This window comes from Python bivittatus, unplaced genomic scaffold (genome assembly GCF_059951505.1).
Source record: "Python bivittatus isolate LINGU-HERP-01145 unplaced genomic scaffold, Pbiv_v1 ctg000980_np1212, whole genome shotgun sequence".
NCBI classification, from domain to species: domain Eukaryota; kingdom Metazoa; phylum Chordata; class Lepidosauria; order Squamata; family Pythonidae; genus Python; species Python bivittatus.
Genome location: NW_028277125.1, coordinates 56,913,056 through 56,930,430, shown reverse-complemented (window position 1 = coordinate 56,930,430; position 17,375 = coordinate 56,913,056). Strand labels below are relative to the sequence as shown.

General features: G+C 37.8%; 1 protein-coding gene across 3 annotated transcripts in view; it reads left to right on the top strand.

The window, feature by feature from the left end:
• MCMBP (minichromosome maintenance complex binding protein) overlaps positions 1-17,375 on the top strand; it is a 39,646-nt gene that overhangs the window by 19,655 nt on the left and 2,616 nt on the right. For all 3 annotated transcript variants that reach the window (XM_088132677.1, XM_088132678.1, XM_088132679.1), the window contains exons 9-15: positions 3,297-3,472; positions 5,302-5,425; positions 8,224-8,341; positions 10,208-10,373; positions 15,335-15,468; positions 15,991-16,155; positions 16,817-16,905. In XM_088132677.1, coding sequence (XP_087988803.1) covers positions 3,297-3,472; positions 5,302-5,425; positions 8,224-8,341; positions 10,208-10,373; positions 15,335-15,468; positions 15,991-16,155; positions 16,817-16,905 — 972 coding nt within the window. The remainder of the gene's footprint in view (positions 1-3,296; positions 3,473-5,301; positions 5,426-8,223; positions 8,342-10,207; positions 10,374-15,334; positions 15,469-15,990; positions 16,156-16,816; positions 16,906-17,375) is intronic.

The window sequence follows — 17,375 nt, the reverse complement described above, 5'->3', positions numbered from 1 at the left end:
AATAGAAGGTTATGTGGAAGGGAAAAGTGTGGTAGAAAAAGATGCACAAGCAGCAGGGATGACCGCAGCCTGGAGAGGATTGTCAGGAAAAGGCCATTCAAAAGTGTTGGGGACTTTCACAAGGAGTGGACTGAGGCTGGAGTTAGTGCATCAAGAGCCACCACACACAGACGGATCCTGGACATGGGCTTCAAATGTCGTATTCCTCTTGCAAAGCCGCTCCTGAACAACAAACAACATCAGAAGCATCTTACCTGGGCTACAGAAAAAAAGAACTGGTCTGTTGCCCAGTGGTCCAAAGTCCTCTTTTCTGATGAGAGCAACTTTTGCATCTCATTTGGGAACCAAGGGCCCAGAGTCTGGAGGAAGAATGGAGAGGCACACAATGTACGATGCTTGAAGTCCAGTGTGAAGTTTCCACAGTCTGTGTTGATTTGGGGAGCCATGTCATCTGCTGGTGTTGGCCCACTGTGCTTCATTAAGTCCAGGGTCAATGCAGCCGTCTACCAGGAGATTTTGGAGCACTTCATGCTTCCTTCCGCAGACGAGCTTTATGGGGATGCTGACTTCATTTTCCAGCGGGACTTGGCACCTGCCCACACTGCCAAAAGTACCAAAACCTGGTTCAATGACCATGGGATTACTGTGCTTGATTGGCCAGCAAACTCGCCCTACCTGAACCCCATAGAGAATCTATGGGGCATTGCCAAGAGAAAGATGAGGGACATGAGACCGAACAATGCAGCGGAGCTGAAGGCCGCTATTGAAGCATCCTGGTCTTCCATAACACCTCAGCAGTGCCACAGGCTGATAGCATCCATGCCACGCCGCCTTGCGGCAGTCATTGCTGCAAAAGGGGCCCAAACCAAGTACTGAGTACATACAGTATGCATGCTTATACTTTGCAGAGGTCCGATATTGTTCTATTTCCAATCCTTGTGTTATTGATGTCATGTAATATTCTAATTTTCTGAGATTGTGAATTTGGGGTTTTCATAAGCTGTACACCATAATCATCACAATTATACCAAAGTAAGGCTTGACATATCTCGCTTTGCATGTAATGCGTCTATCTCATATATTGGTTTCACCTTTTGAGTTGCCATACTGACATAAATGAACATTTGCACAATATTCTAATTTTTCGAGTTTCACCTGTAGATTTTAGAGATCTGGATTTGAGTCCCAATTCTTCTGCAAATTCACTGCAGTAATATATCATGCTAAGACAGGATTTGAGCAGCTTGTAGCAGAGTTTATTTATCGTCCTGTTAAAGTCAACCTACTTTATGTCTGGATTCATACAACTTTATAATCCATATTGTATTGCATTTAGTTTTGATTTAGTTGTAACCACAGGTTATAGCTTAATATTGTATGTGAACCCAAGTATTCTAGCTTTTTCAATAAACCATGATGAAAACAGACCATACTTTAAGTTTAAATAGCATAAGTTAGCTTTCCCCAATCTATGCACTCTCCAGATGTGTAACCAAATCCCAGAATTCCTCAGTCAGCTGAGATATTGCTTGTGAGTTGAAATCCACATAGACAGAAGGAGCCTAGGTTTGGGAAGTTTGGCATAAATAATTACTTACATACTTGAGTTTCATGACTGTATGAGAAAATGAAACATTTTATAAAGTAGTAAAATACAAAATAAATAAGCATAAGTATGATGTAACTTCCAATAGAAATCTAAGTTCAGTTTTTGATATATATATATATATATATATATACACACACACACACACACACACAACTGTATACTATATGTATATATATTCACACCGAACATCTGAGACATTTCCATGTGCACTTCCTAGACACCCCACACCAAAAGGGTAGCTGATGTAGAAGTTCCATTATTTGCAATAAAGAGTTTGTTCCTCAAAGAAGTTTGTGGTCCCTCCATTCAGCAAGATAAACTGAATATGTGTACATTAGTATACATTTGCTGTACAGATGTTCCTCACCAACTGCAATTGGGACTGGCAACTCCATCACTAAGTGACACGGTCATAAAGTGAAATGTCATGTGACCACGCTGACTTCCAATGTCAGTTCCGGCTATGGTCGAAAAGCGAATCACCTGTGGTCATTAAGCATGATGTCACATGACTGCGACTATCGACTTCCTGCCAGCTTCCCCATTGACTTTGCTTGTCAGAAGCTGGCTGTGAAGATCCCAAATGGTGATCACATGACTGCATGGATACTGCAACAGCTGCAACTTTGAGGACTGGTTGTAAATTTCCTTTTCAGTGCTATCATAAGTTCCAAAAGTCATTGAACAAGGGTCTGTAAGCAAAGATTGTAATAGAACTTGTTCCCAGAACTCCTGTGATAAACTTGTGCTCCTCACTGAAAAATGAATTCTAATTATTTTATTTACAGGTGGTCCTCATTTAATGAGCACTTGTTCAGTGACTGTTCAAACTTACCACAGCACTGACTGGTTATGACTGGTCCTTATATTTACGGCCATTGCAGCATCCCCATGGTCACTTGATTGTGATTTGTGACCTTCCCTGTCAACTTCTGCCAAGCAAAGTCAATGGGGAAGCTGGCAGGAAGCCACAAGTCACAGTCGTGAGGTCCTCACTTAATGACCCTCATGGTCCTCACTTAATGACAGCACTGCTGTCACTAAGTGGCATGGTCACATGGTTTTTTGACTTACAACTGCATCCCAATTAGTATTGTTAAGTGAGGACTGCCTGTATTTTATTATTTTGTTGGCAGTTTTTCAAACATTTATTTGAAACGTTAATTTATCTAGTTTTCATGGAAAATAATTGTTACAAATAATAGCAAAAGCTAGAGTATACTGCATGTTCATAATGCTTCACTTCTGTGAAAATCTTTTTGCAGCCTTCATTTACTAACTTGTTTATAATCGGTATTTTCAAACTGATTACATCATGAGGTGCATACCTAAAAAGTATCCCTGTATAGCCCATATTTTGCTTATTATTGTGAAGGAGAATTTGAAATAGAATGAAAGAGTGTTAATGAACAGTGAATTCCAACAGTACTTAGTTCATTGTAGCCATGTGAAGAATAAAAAGGTTGTGTCAGTTCTTTATATTCAGGAGCACTTTTAAAATAGATAATTGAGGGATTTATTTTGATTGCTGCAAAAGTATGAATTAAAATAAATTCAAGAACTTAATTTGTTATGATGATACTGACATTTTATGTTTAAATGAAATACCCTTTTCTTTGAAAGGAACAAAGGTTGCATGAAGTTTAGAAATTAAATGCACCTAAGTACAGCTATTATTATTTTTTAGGGAGAATTCCTCATCTCCAGTGGAGTCTATGGATTGTATGGATACAATGGAAGAACAGAGAGTTCATAGCCCTCCAGCATCCTTAGTTCCCAGAATCCATGTGATCCTGGCACAGAAACTTCAACACATAAATCCGTTGTTGCCTGCTTGCCTTAATGAAGAAGAAAGCAAGAGCTGTAAGTATTTCAGCTATTTAGGAAGGTGATCTTGTTACTATTGAATTCCTGTATTGGATTTTATTGTTCCCACTTCTTCATGCACAAAAAGGTCAGTTTGTTCCTAGCATCCTTAGTGTTTAAAGCATAAAGGTACATCTCTAAACGTTGTATAAGCTGTTTTACTCCTCCTTTGAGTCGAGGTCAGTGAGAAAAATTATTTTCTATTTTTAATTTTGTTGATGTATCATAGACTTTTTATTTTCTGTTTAATAGAAAAGATAAAGGCTCATGCGAATATCTTTTAAGAAATTCATTTATTTAATAAGTTTGTCCCCGCCCATCTCCCCCCAATAACTTCTGTTCTCTTTTTTGTGGGATTTTACATTTTTAAATTTGGATTTAGTATGTAAAACTACATTTTAATAGCATTTTCAGTCAAAAGTCTGTTGGAATGTTTCACAAACATATTTGCTTGAGAAATCAGAATTTAAATAAGCTACCGGTAAATCAAAATTTAAAAGTAAATGCTATCACTTTATAGACAATCTATACTTCAAAAGCAGAAATAATTTTACAAGCTAAAATGAGCACTGTTGTCATCACATACAGGTAGTCTACAAGTTTTCCAGAAACATATCTATGTATACAGAGATGTATTTGGCAAGATAAAGAGCATTACTACTATGAGGCAAGGAAGGATAGGACCTTAAATTGAATAGTTTCCTGTCATATTTAGGGCCGGACACTTCTCATTATTACATAGATGCCATAATCAAGACTATGCCACAGTAGAGTAGTAGTACTTCCTTCTGCTGAATAAGCCAGCTTATTCCTTCATTGTTTTTTCTGTAAAATCTGTGGACTATCTGTATGTGATGACAACAGCGCTCATTTTAGCTTGTGAAAGTATTGCTGCTTTTGAAGTACAGATTGTCTATAAAGTGATTTGTGGAAATGTTCTAAATATTGTAACAGTTGTTCCCATAGTGACTTTTCAAGGATGAGGAGAGGTAACGAATAAATTATATGCACCAATGATAGATTAAATATGGCCTCAGATTTTAATTGGCTACAGAGTTGGTGTGCCATCAAGCAAATTTTCAGCTAGTGAGCAGTCTAACTGCTGGTTAATTTTACTTATTTGATAGAAATATTGGGCCAGTCTCTGACAAAATTGGCTTCTGTCAAATGAAACAAATGATAGCCATGCTAGCCTCCAAAGTCAACTGGCATTTGAAGCTACAATCAGAGATTACTCAGAGCTCTCATATTTTAGGGAAACGATTTTCTTTTAAGATAATACATGGCCAAAACAATCATGATGCCATGAAGAAAGAAAATATCTGAGGCTTAAGCTAATCATGCAAGCAAGTTAAATTTCTTCCACACCATCAAATCAAATCAAATCAAATCATACTTTATTACAGTCATAGACCAGCATATTCCCCATCATTAGTGTCAGCATTGCTTCAGAACTTGTCCAGCCCCTTAGACCCCTAAAAAAAGAATATGCTAAGTTTCATGGTAATAAAAAGAGTTCCTTTGATTTAAAAACTAAATGTAATAAATTAATAAAACATTTGGTAACTATTGGGGGGGTACATTCCTAAGCTTTTTTAATATTTATTTAGTTCAGGTGTTCATTTTATTTCATTTTTTTATTACAGTATTAAGATCTGTTGTCAGTATGAAACTCAGCCTAACAAAACTGAAATAAAAAGTATTTGATTTTATGGTTAGTACAGAGTTATATATCATATTGACTGTCTTCTGCAGATGATAATTAAGTTATAAAAAAGGCCATTATTTGTTATTTCTGATTCCTGTCTATTGCTGTCTAATTTTAGTTGTTTCTAGTTTTATGTCTGAACTATCACCAGTTAGAGCAGAGCTTCTTGGCTTCCTCACTCATGCCTTTTTGGGAGACAGCTTGGCTGCCGAATATGTTATATTACACCTCATTTCCACAGTGTAAGTAACAAATTCACCTATTGAACATATCCGAGCTTGGATCTTGTGGGAGAGTAGGAAAGGGGAAAAAAAAAATCTGAGGCAAACACACAGTGTTATTCTGCTACCTAAATGATTCTAATTGTTATATTTCAAATAAAGTAAATAATTTGTGCTTATCTTTCCAATATATAGTGGTATTATCTCTACTGTGCTGAGTACATCTCAGTTACAAGCTTAATACATATTTATTTAGGGAGCTTCCTTGAAGTTGCTTAACAGTTTGAATCGCTCTCTTATCCACACAATTGCTAAACTCAGCCATTGGGCTGAAAGTAAAAAAAAAAAAGCTGTCTAGAAGGAGTTAACATAATGTTATGTTATGTTAACATAATAGTGTTAACACCTTCTAGACAGTTTTCCTTTACTTTCACTTTCCTGCTCCTAGCCTTTTCTAAATTAAAGTGGAGGAGGGGAAGAGGGAAAAAATAATTCCTTTTCTGAGCCGTCTTGGAGAACCAACCCCTGGGTCTGCTCTCTTACAATTCCCAGGCTGTCTTTTCCAATGTAGCTCTTTTTCTCTGTGGTCTAGTCCTTCACCAGCTAGTCCACTTTGTAGAGCCTTCCTATTGGGGTCATTCAATGAACATTCCACCTTCCTCTGGTAATCACAGTTTTAGTCATTCTGCTTTAATACAGGAACAGCACCTCCAGTCCAGAGAGAAACACAAAGCAAAACCAAAAACTCCTTTTCCTAATGATTGTGCCAGTAATAAATCTTGTCCTAGAAGGCAGCTGTGTGCTCACCGGTGTCCTAATTAAACCAAAAATGTTCTGGCTGCCTACATGACTCTTCTCTTTTAGCTGGCGAGCAGAATCCACCCTTGAGAAAAAATACAACTCAGTCTCTTACCCTGCCAAAATCTAAATGTTGATTCCTACAAATGAAGGTGGCTGTCCATGGAAATTTTTCACTGAAACAGAAGAGGTTGTGTTTGGCAATTTCTACAATCCTCTTGCACCCATAGAGGTTATAAGTATATAACGTAGAGGGGGCCCTCCAGAGCAGTAGTGCAGAGAATTGAAAATGGAGAGAGATATCAAATAAAAAAAATATTCTTGCTTGGATGGAGCTGCTTGAACGAAACTCCATCTAAGGATTTCTGCATTTGATAGGAGAAAACTGGGCCTGTAGAGAACTTTTTATAAATTAATACTTAATGCACATTTAGCAGATAGTTGTGCTTAGAGGCCTCCCAAAATCAAAAATGACATTATGAAAAATTATTAAATGGAACAGAAATATGAATGTATTCAATCAAAACATGCAGACCAGGCATGTAAGGCCTAGGGGAAAAAAAGAGATGCACTTTTTAATTTTTTCTTGGATCTTCATATCTTTTGTACAAAAGTGTTGTTTGGCATTTTAGTATCCCCAAAATCCAAAATAGTAGTATTGTAAATCAACAACTCTAGGAAGCTAACACAAGTGTCATGTTGGAAGTAGGAAGAATATTTGCCAGGGGAAGAGGCAAATGCAGTAAACAGTTATGTGTTGAAATTCATGAATATCCATGCATTTATTTTTGCAGCAGCTCAACTGAGGTATGGTAACTTTCTACAGGTTATATAGTATTGTCTTCTGAATATGATCAAAGGCCAATAGAAACTAACATTGTATTTAAGTGCTTAATACATGAAATTCTGTACAAAACAATTTACAAATTGTTACAGGAAGTGTGGAATGATCTGCCACTCCTCTGTATCAGTGCAGAAGCCAAGCAATCTGCAGCTCTCTCCTTTGCATCCGCTGTAAAAATATAGCGGACTGTACTGGAGGGATGAAAAAATCTTTTCTTTTTCTGCTTGCCTGTAATTAATATTTTTAAAAATCAGCCTAAAAACTTGTGAGCTTGTTTTCAAAGGTCTAATAAATATCGCTTAAACAAAATGTGGAACTTGATTTTCTAGGCTCCTATCTAGTATTTATATTGTCCAGAAGAAATAATATGATTGTCCTAGAATTTAAGTGCGGGGGCTTTGTTGGTTTTGTTTTGTTTTGTTTTTTGTTTTGTCCGTGTAGTTTTCTCAGCAACACTATGGTTTGCCATTGCCTTCTTCCAAGGGCTGAGAGTGACTAGCCTGAAGTCACCCAGGTGGCTTTATACCTAAGGCAGGACTAGAACTCATGGTCTTCTGGTTTCTAGCCCAGTACCTTTAAGCACTACCCCAAACTCTCAGTAGTAGATGTTAGTAATTTTTGTTTGATAGTTATATCCTACATCTGCATATAGGCTTTCCTTGTCTGAGAATTATTGTCCATAGAACATATTACCAAAGGATATTGTATAATATTATCTACATTGTATTTGCCTTAACAGACTAATAAGAGTCCATAGACAATTAAAAAATTAAAAATAGCAATTTATGCATCTCCCATTCATGGTCTTTTTAAAAAACTGGAAAAAAAACAAAAGATGACAAACTCAACACTTTAAACCATTTCAGCATTCTCTGCTGCCTGCAGTATCAGTGGGAGGGAGTACAAGATTTTAAAATAGCTTCCTGTATGGGTAAGGATATCGCATAGTTCCATAGCTATGTTCCTACTAGTTTTCAGCTATCTGCAAATATGCAAATATCATATACTTGCTAGTGCTTTTTCCTAATTATTCTACTAATCTCAATGTATACATACACTCTCAAAGTATCTATATTGCTCTTTAGCCAAAAGCATTCCTGGCACGAAGTAGCTTACAAAGATCAGCAATACAGGTTCTTGCTCTCAGCCTTATACTTCTGTTCTTTGTGTTATCTAGCTATGCAAGAAGAGACGTTCTTCCTCTAGGAAAATTCACCCTGAATTTAAGTGGCTGTCCAAGAAACAGTGTCTTCACAGAGCATGTATACCGTATTATTCAGCAGCTTGTTCCTGCAGTAAGAACTACATTTTTAAGCTGTGTACATTAACCGTTAGTTCACATCAGTCTCTGGGTTCACCTATCACATTAAGCTGTAATGAATTTGACCTTTACTACTTTGAACCCAGCCATTTTGTAAACCACAGTTTATGTCTTAATGCAGTGTGTAAATCCAATCAGTCATAGCTTAGTCAACTTACTGTACTTCTGATTGAATACTTAAATGGACAATTCAAAATGCTAGACATAATTATAAGGAAGCAGGTATTTTTCCAATAACTAAAAACTGTCTATGTACTGGTTCCATGATAGTTGACTATATGAATATCCAGTATTCAATGTAATATCTGTATACAAGTAGTCCTCAAATTACAATCATTCGTTCAGTGACCATTCAAAGTTACGATGGCACTGAATGAATGGCGGTTACTACTGGTCCTCAGAGTTCCAGCCATCCCAGCACCCCCACAGTCACATGATCATGATCTGGGCCTTGGCAACCAGCTCACGCTTATGACCAGTTGCAGCACCCCACGATCACATGATCGCCATTTGCAACCTTCCCTGCCACCTTCCCCAGAAAGTCAGTGGGGAAGCTGGCAGGGAAGGTCACAAGTCACTGGGGTAAGTCTCCCCCACCTGCACACCCTCCCCCAGCCTCTCTGCACTTGTGCTGTGCCAGCCACTTGCACACCCCCACACGCTCCCCAAGCCTCCCCGTCACCTGTGCACCCTCCTCACCACGCAACCCTCATGCACTCCTGTGTACCCATGCACAACCTCCCTAAGCCTCACCATGCCTCCCTCATGCACCCCATGCACCCTCACCATGCCTTACACCCTTGCAGCTCCCTCACACCCTCCCCAACCCTCACTGTGCCTCCCTTGCACCCCCACACACCCTCCCAGACCCTTGCCACACCTCCCACATACCCTCACACCAGCTCCATGACCCTGCCACGCCTCTGAGCACCCTCCCAACTCTTGCCGCACATCCCTCGTACCCTCACACACCCTTCCCAACCTTCACCGTGCCTCTCACACCATACCCCACCCGGCAGCAGCCACTTACCTGCCTGCTTGCAAGCTACCTGGGACTTGCAGCTTCCTGCCAGCTTCCCCACGGACTTAGTTTGTGGAAAGCCGGCAGGAAGTTGCCTCACCTAACAACCATGGGATTCGGTTAACAACGGCAACTGGGATTGTAGGGATTGCCATTGCTAAGCAGGGCGGTTGCGCTTTATGACCACATCGCTTAGCAATGGAAATTCTGGTCCCAATTGCCGTTGTAAGTCAAGGTCTACCTGTATGTCACCAATATACCACTGTTTGTGTGGCATTTCCAGAATGCTGAATCTGTACCCAACAAGACAATTTATCTCTAATTCCTCTATGGCTCAAGGAAATATGGCTGCCATAATTTTAATGATATGATTTCTGCCCTTGCTTATTTGCCAGTATGCTTAGTTATAATGATGAGAGACAAAAGTAAAGTATAATTAAACAATTTGTCTGTTTATGTGTATAATGCAATTTGTTTCACGCAGTGTCATGTGTAGTTAAGGGCAATGTTACATGAGCTTTTAAGGACAATGGAATATGTGCAGGATTCCGCCTTTTGAAGCCAATTTGCAAAAAAAATATTACAGTTTGATTTTTCAAAGTGTTTACTAACTTATCTAAGTGTTTTGAAAGAAAGAATATATTCCTTCGACTGTAGAAGGATCAGGTGTCTTTAGCCAGAATATCTGCAATTACTTGATTCCTTGATTTTTATTAAGTTGTTAACCTCTTATGTCACTTTTAGTGAAATATAGTAGCTTAGTTCTCTATTAGGTACATGTTCCAGCTGACAATTCATTACAGTCACTTTTCTTGGCAGTCATATCGCTTGCAAATGACCATAGAAAACATGAACTGCTTAAAGTTTAACCCACACAAGGACTACACAGCTAATCGTTTAGTCAGTGGAGTACTACAGCTGGCAAACAATACCTCTTTTGTCATAGATGAAACCCTGCTGGAGCAAGGACAGCTTGACACAAAAGGTTAGTATTCATGGATACTGTCTTAGATCAATGCATAAATAAATGTTAAGAAACCATATTGGTATAGTTTAGAAGCAAAAAGAGAGTTGCCTCTCTGATTCTGTTTGTTTTACATTATATAATCATACCTGCTTATCTTGTCATCTGAGACTGTCAAGTTATAAATGTTAAATAAATAAAGTTTATAAATAAAGTTGTAAACATAAAGAGTAAATCATTTCTCTGCTTACCAGGTACCTAGAGTAGTATATTATAAAAGTATAATTAAAACTTCTAAGAAAACCAAAAAACACAGGAGCAAAATAATATATAAGTATTTGAAGCAACTAAGTACAGCAAGAAATAAGATCAGATGAAGGTTGAGTATGCCTGCTTAGTTACTATTACAGATACTGTGTGCATTTGGGGAAAAGAAATGGATCTAATTGGGAATAGGCTAATCCCTATTTAAAACACAGATAAAATGTCCTTCATCTTTATACATTTGACACCAAATTCATCTTCTGAAATCCAATTATCTTATAACCAGAGGAAGGTAGGAATTATACAACTTTTGACGGAACTGACTACCTTCTTCACAGGAATAATAGTATAGGCATACAGGCCTATCTCCCTTAAATCACAATTACCTCACCAGAAGTTACTTTCTTTTATCTTCTTGGGATTTTCACCCAGCTATTGTTGAAGGATGTTACCTGTTTAACTCAGTCACACTGCTTCCCAGTTACCTCCTGCTGTCAACAGAGATCTAAACCTTTCTTAGGCTGTTCTTCTGCTTCTCCATCTTTTTTTTTTTTTCTTCTCATGGTTCACCTTACTCTTCCAAGAATTGGTCTTAAGTATCGTGGTGATCTCTCCAGCTGCTTCTTGCTTCTATTCTGTTTTCTCTCTGAATTAACATTTAGCTAATTTGGCAATAACTTCTGGGATAAACTTTTTATTGGTTCTTCTCTCAGCCATTTTGTTGATCTTCTACATCTTCAAATACACATTCATTTGAATGTAAACATTGTAAGATATTTGATGCCATGAATTTGCAAATAGGATGTGTTCAAAACATTCTGCTTACAACACAACTTTCCCTCAGATGGTTGTACTGATTTGTAGTGCTTATAAGTCACACCAGTCCCAACATACTCTGAACAGGGAGAACATCAAATCAATAAAATCAATAAAAATTTAACTACATCAAAATCATTATCATAAACAATCAACAAGAGAAAATCCAAGATAAAACCCAAGATAGACACTTCCAGTTGGTAGCTGGAGCCAAAGGAATGCTGAAATAAAACAGATTTAACTTATCACATTTCAGTAAAGTGGGTACTTCTTGGTGGAGAATATTTTAAAAGGTTGGAGCTTCTGCAGAGAAGGCCTGCTCTGTCACCTACTCCCTCACAAAGAGGGGAGACTTTAGCAGGCCTTCTCTAGACATACTGATTCAATGCTTGCAAGATGTTGCTTGATATATCCCAGTGCTGCACTATTTAGGGTTTTAAAGGGAGCAACCAGCAATTTGAATTAAGCTCAGGAGCCTACCAGCAATCAGTGCAGCAATTTTAATATAAGTGTAGTTCTATATTGGTAGTGCTGCTGCATTTTGTACTAACTTTAGTTTCTAGATCATCTCCAAAGTCACCCTCATGTATATGTGTTGGAATTATCCAATTGGGTTGTGATCATGGCATGAGTTACTGAAGTCAGAACACCCTGATCCTTATTCATGCTCATAAGAACTGAAATAGCCACTTTACCTATTTTTATATTTCCATTCCAATGGACAGAAGTTATGTAAAGGAACACTCTCTGCCCATTTGTCTGTCATTCACGAGGATCTATGGCAAAAGTTCGAAAATGGACTGTATCAAGGCAAGGACTGCAGAAAAAAATATTCCAGAAGAAATATCCCTAGTGCATCTCTGTGGATAGACAGTTGGGTAGCTGCTAGGAATATTGGCAACCATTCCATTTTAAGATTTCCCTCCTGGTCATATCCACCCAGGCCTGAGCATATACAGTTCACCCTATGCTTCCCATTGGATATATACTGCTGGTAAAGGTGATGGAAAAAACTCCAGAAGCCAGGGTTGGCATGCTTTCCCTAGCTTATTAATTATTAACTTACATTCTGGCAAGCATACAGACACATTCTTGAAACAGTTAATTTGTTAAATGTACTGAACAAGAAAAAATACATTAATTTGGTGTATTCTACTTTTTAGAATAAGAGAAATTCTTCCTTTTGTTAGACAAAAGGGAGTTCTAAAGGAACATATAGTGTATTTTAAAGTCTGGTGTTTTGCCTTTACCAGCTGCAAGTAAGGTATTCCAAGTGTGAACAGTTATGTACATCTTGTTACTTTTCTCTGTATTTAATTATCAGCTGTAGAATTTGGTCTAGGTAGCTAGGGAAGAGTTTACTTCAAAAAAAAGTAAAGCTATTTCTGATGTGGAGTCCTTGGGGTTCTCTGAGCTTTGTTGTTTTCTTGCAGACATTTCCTTACCCTTTTAGATGTTACCTAGTTGAGTAATGAAACATCTGCAAGAAAACAGCCAAGCTCAGGGAACCCCAAGGACTCCACGGTTCAACCTTGAACTACATCTATTCTCTTCTTTTTCTGATGTACTACAAGTTGTGAATAGTCTTTTGGTTTGATTTTACTACCTTTGTTAGATAAAAATAGTAAATATAATCTTGAACTCAAACTAATGGTGTACCACACATGGTGTTCTTGTGGTCTTACTTCTTAGAACTTACTCGTAAGTTCTAAGGGTCTGGATTAATACCCTGCAGGTAGATTTTCTTCCAGTTCTGCTAAAGTGAAATCAGCTTATCTTCCCATAAAAGAACATTGCCAAATTTCTTGTATTACTTAACCATTAAAAGTTATAACCTCCACTGAAGAGGCTCCAGAAATGAAGAAGTCAACTAAATCCAAGATAGCCATCACATTTCATGCTTTCTGAAGAAAATATGAAAACAATGCATGTATTTCAAGGCACATTTTTGTAAGCATATTGTTATCAGTAAGATGGAATAGCTAGTGTTCTGCTGTAGTTCCTCTTAATTAGAGTTGTGATCTTTGAAGAATATTTGTTGTTGTTCAGTCGTCGTGTCCGACTCTTCGTGACCCCATGAACCATATCGCGCCAGGCCTTCCTGTCCTTCACTGCCTCCCTGAGTTTGCTGTTTCATGCTCATTGCTTTAGTGATGCTATCTAACCATCTCATCCTCTGCCGTCTCCTTCTCCTTTTGCCTTCAATCTTTCCCAGCATCGGGGTCTTTTCCAAAGAGTCCTTTCTTCGCATTAGGTGACCAAAGTATCTGAGCTTGAGCTTCATTATCAATCCTTCAATTCCAACTGAAGAATATTAGAGGACCTTTTCTAGTTCTGGGGGAAGATAAATTATGATCAGGAGTTTTTAATATTCACACACTCTTTCTTTCTCCTTTGTCTATCAGATCATGACTTGGTTGTATTGTACATGCTAAATCACAGTATCAATATTGTCTGAAACTGAATCTTAGGTTAAAGTGCTCTGTACAGATTTGATTCTAATTTACTAATGTTAACAATGATTCCATATGTCATCCAAACGAAAGGGTAAATTCAACTTAATAGCTTTTAGCCATAGAGTCATAGACATAGACAGGTTTGGCTGGACAACGGAGTCATTCCAATTGCAGGGTTTCTACTGCACTAAGCTCTTTTATCAGTCCCAAAATAACACAGTTGAAACAGAGACACCAAGATAATAGAAGAGGATCTCCTTTTCCTACCCCTTCCCAGTGGCTATAACCCCAATCAGCCCACTGTTGTCTGTCTGTTTTTCAAAAGGGAGTGGGATGGGAGGATACAGGAAAAATATCAGGCAGTTAGGCATCACAAAAATAGCTGGCATCAACTGACAGAGTGGACTAGCTGTGGTTCATAGAGTCACTTATAAACCCATAAGTAAACTTTTCATCCACAGCTTAGACTAAATTAAGCATTTCAAGCGAATACTCCCCCTGTGAGACAGGGGTAATAGTCTTTAAGAGTGATACAGTACAGCTGCTGCTGCTGCTGCTGCTTCCAGCTGATAGAAGAACATGAATGTGTGTCCTTGGTCCTGACAAATAAGCACTGCAATACTTTTGTAAGCTCATCTTCTCCAGAAAAATATAATGGGAGTTAAGAAATAAGCAAGGGCAATGATATTACTTGTATTAAGGGGCCTGAGACTGTTTTGTTTGGGCTCAAAAGATAAATTGGGAGACTACCAGGATATACCAAGGCTGTAACCTAGACTGGAAAGTCAAAAAATATCATAGAACAAGACAATGACAAACTAAAATATTTTACTGTTGTTGCCAGGAAACCTGCATGGGCTTGTCCTTGTAGTCAAGCTGAATCTAATGAGAGGTTAAATAAAATATCTAAATACCAAAAAGGCAGGGGAACAATATTAGCCATTAATGTCATATCACAATACTTTCCTCCTATTGCTGTTAGTCAATTTACCAGGCTTGCTGCAAAGATACTCTCCTCAATTACATTTAACCCAGGTTGCTGAAGCCTTTCAGAGCAGCAACACTAGAACTAACACTAAGGGTTACTTTGGGGGAGGGGGGGAAGCTCTTTATAATTTTTTTTACTTCTGAAACACCACATTGAAGTATTGCATTGTAGTATTAAAAGTATTTAATATAGTTTATAATTTCCTCTTTGATTAATGTTACATTTTCATACTTGGTTTTGCAAGAAAAAGTTATTTATGCAGGATTTCTCCTAGTTTCCAGTGATATTTTGGTCAGCATCCTAACACCTAGCAGAGTTTTACCTAGGAAGTAGGTTTTACATACTAATTCATAGGACAGAATTCTTGAAGACTGAAAATTAAAATACAATATTTTGTATTATATCTGAAAGTTTTATAATCAACTTTTTTTTAATTTTTTCATTATTGTGTTCTGTAGGTATACACAATGTGAAAGCACTGGGCCACCTGATAACTTGGCAAAAGGTGGATTATGACTTCAGTTACCATCAGATGGAATTCCCATGCAACATTAATGTCTTTATCACCTCAGAGGGCAGATCACTCCTCCCGGTATAGCAAAGCTTCCCTAACCTTCCTTCTTTGTAATTTCTTAAAGAAGAATGAGCACACTCTACCCCAAGCTAGCTAACTGTGCTGTACATCAGTGGTTCATTCTGGGTACTGTACTTGAGCAATACATTGCTTTTGTGTGGACATGTGCTTGACATTATAGACCTTGAAGGAACACAAATAGTATATAATACAAGGTTCACATATAGATCACATAACCTTAAAGTGTATGATTTTGTATGTTATTTTTTAAATCCACAATCGTTATGGTACTATTGCATTTGTAGATAATTAGACCAATTGAGCTAAAAAAAGTTTTAAACTGATTCTTGTTATCTCTAATTTTGTATGGAGACTGAGGATGTCAGACAGAGCTCTATAGCAAGTATACTCTTTCAGAGCCAATATAAAATGTTTTCCTTAACTCTTTTGGTGCTTTGTTACAATGAAGATTGCTACCTTTCTCATGCATAGGATTAATAACTGAAAAGAGAAATAATAATTTAAACCTTCTTTCCACAGTCAGATTGCCAAGTCCATCTACAGCCAGAGCTCCTTCCCCCTAATATGGAGGAGCACATGAACAGCCTTCTCACAGCCGTGCTGCCATCAATCCTCAACAAGTTCCGCATCTATCTAAGCTTGTTGAGACTGCTGGATTATAGCATATCAGATGAAGTCACAAAGGTATAGAAATCATTTTATGGTTAAGTATTCATATTGGGACAAATAATTCTTTTAGGGTTAGGGTGTATGCTGAGTGTAGAAAGCACTCAACCCCCATTCTGACCTAGAATGAAATAGCAAGGAGGAAGAGGCTTGTTCTGAATTTCTGTTGCTCCCTATGGCAAAACATTAAAGCATTTGAAGCTTTGTTCCACTGGAACATGGAACACTTAAAATGTTCAAAAAGTGCCAATCTGGGGTAGGAAATGCATGCCACCCGAAAAAGCAGCTCTTGCCATTGACAAATTAAAAAAAAAAACTTAGACTGAACTCAACATTTAGAAATGCTATCAAGAAAGCATTCTTACATGGTTCTTGTATTGTAATGGAAATTCCTTGTATGGTCCTTCCCTGACCATTGTGAAATCATGGTTGGATCTTGGCACTGTATAAATTAGTGAACTATATTCCTTTTAATAGAAATGTAGGATGTGAAAATATTTTATGGCTGAAGAGAATATGTTCATTCGGTAGAAAAATTCTTAAAACAGCGCTACTCTCACATTCAAAGACACTGGCTAAAAATAGCATTCGATTGAATAGAATTATCCTAGAATTATTACTGGACTTTTGGGAGGCAAATCTAAGTTAAGTGATATGCTTTAATCGATCTCTTCAACAGGCAGTAGAAGATGATTTTGTAGAAATGCGTAAAAATGATCCTGAGAGTATAACAGCTGATGATCTTCATAGGACTCTGCTGGTAGCAAGGTAAAGGTGCAAATTCTATGTAGTTTGCTGAAGTATCACTTACCAAAGGGATCACAGACTTGGACTCAGCCTTTAAGCATGTGCATCTTTCCACTTGGAACTTCTTTTCAGTATAGTTTACTTTCTATGATGCAGTTTGAAGCAACCTGGTTAAGGGAAAAATAATCTGATACAGCGGTAGAGAATAGAAAAACAACAGCTTAACAGGGTTGAAGCTTGTCACCAGGTGAAACCTCCAGAAGACACAGAGACAAAAGAGATACATGGGACAGAAACACATAAAATGGCACATGTAACTAGAGAAAAGACTGCATGAAAAAGGGAGAGGCTGATAGCTAACAAAGCAGCAGAAGTGGACTCAGCAGCATTTAAAGAAGTTGTTACCATTTGTGCAGAGACTGTGTAACAGCTTGTTTTATAGACAGATTTTTCATGTTCCCAAACTAAAAGCCAGGTAAAAAGGAAGAAAA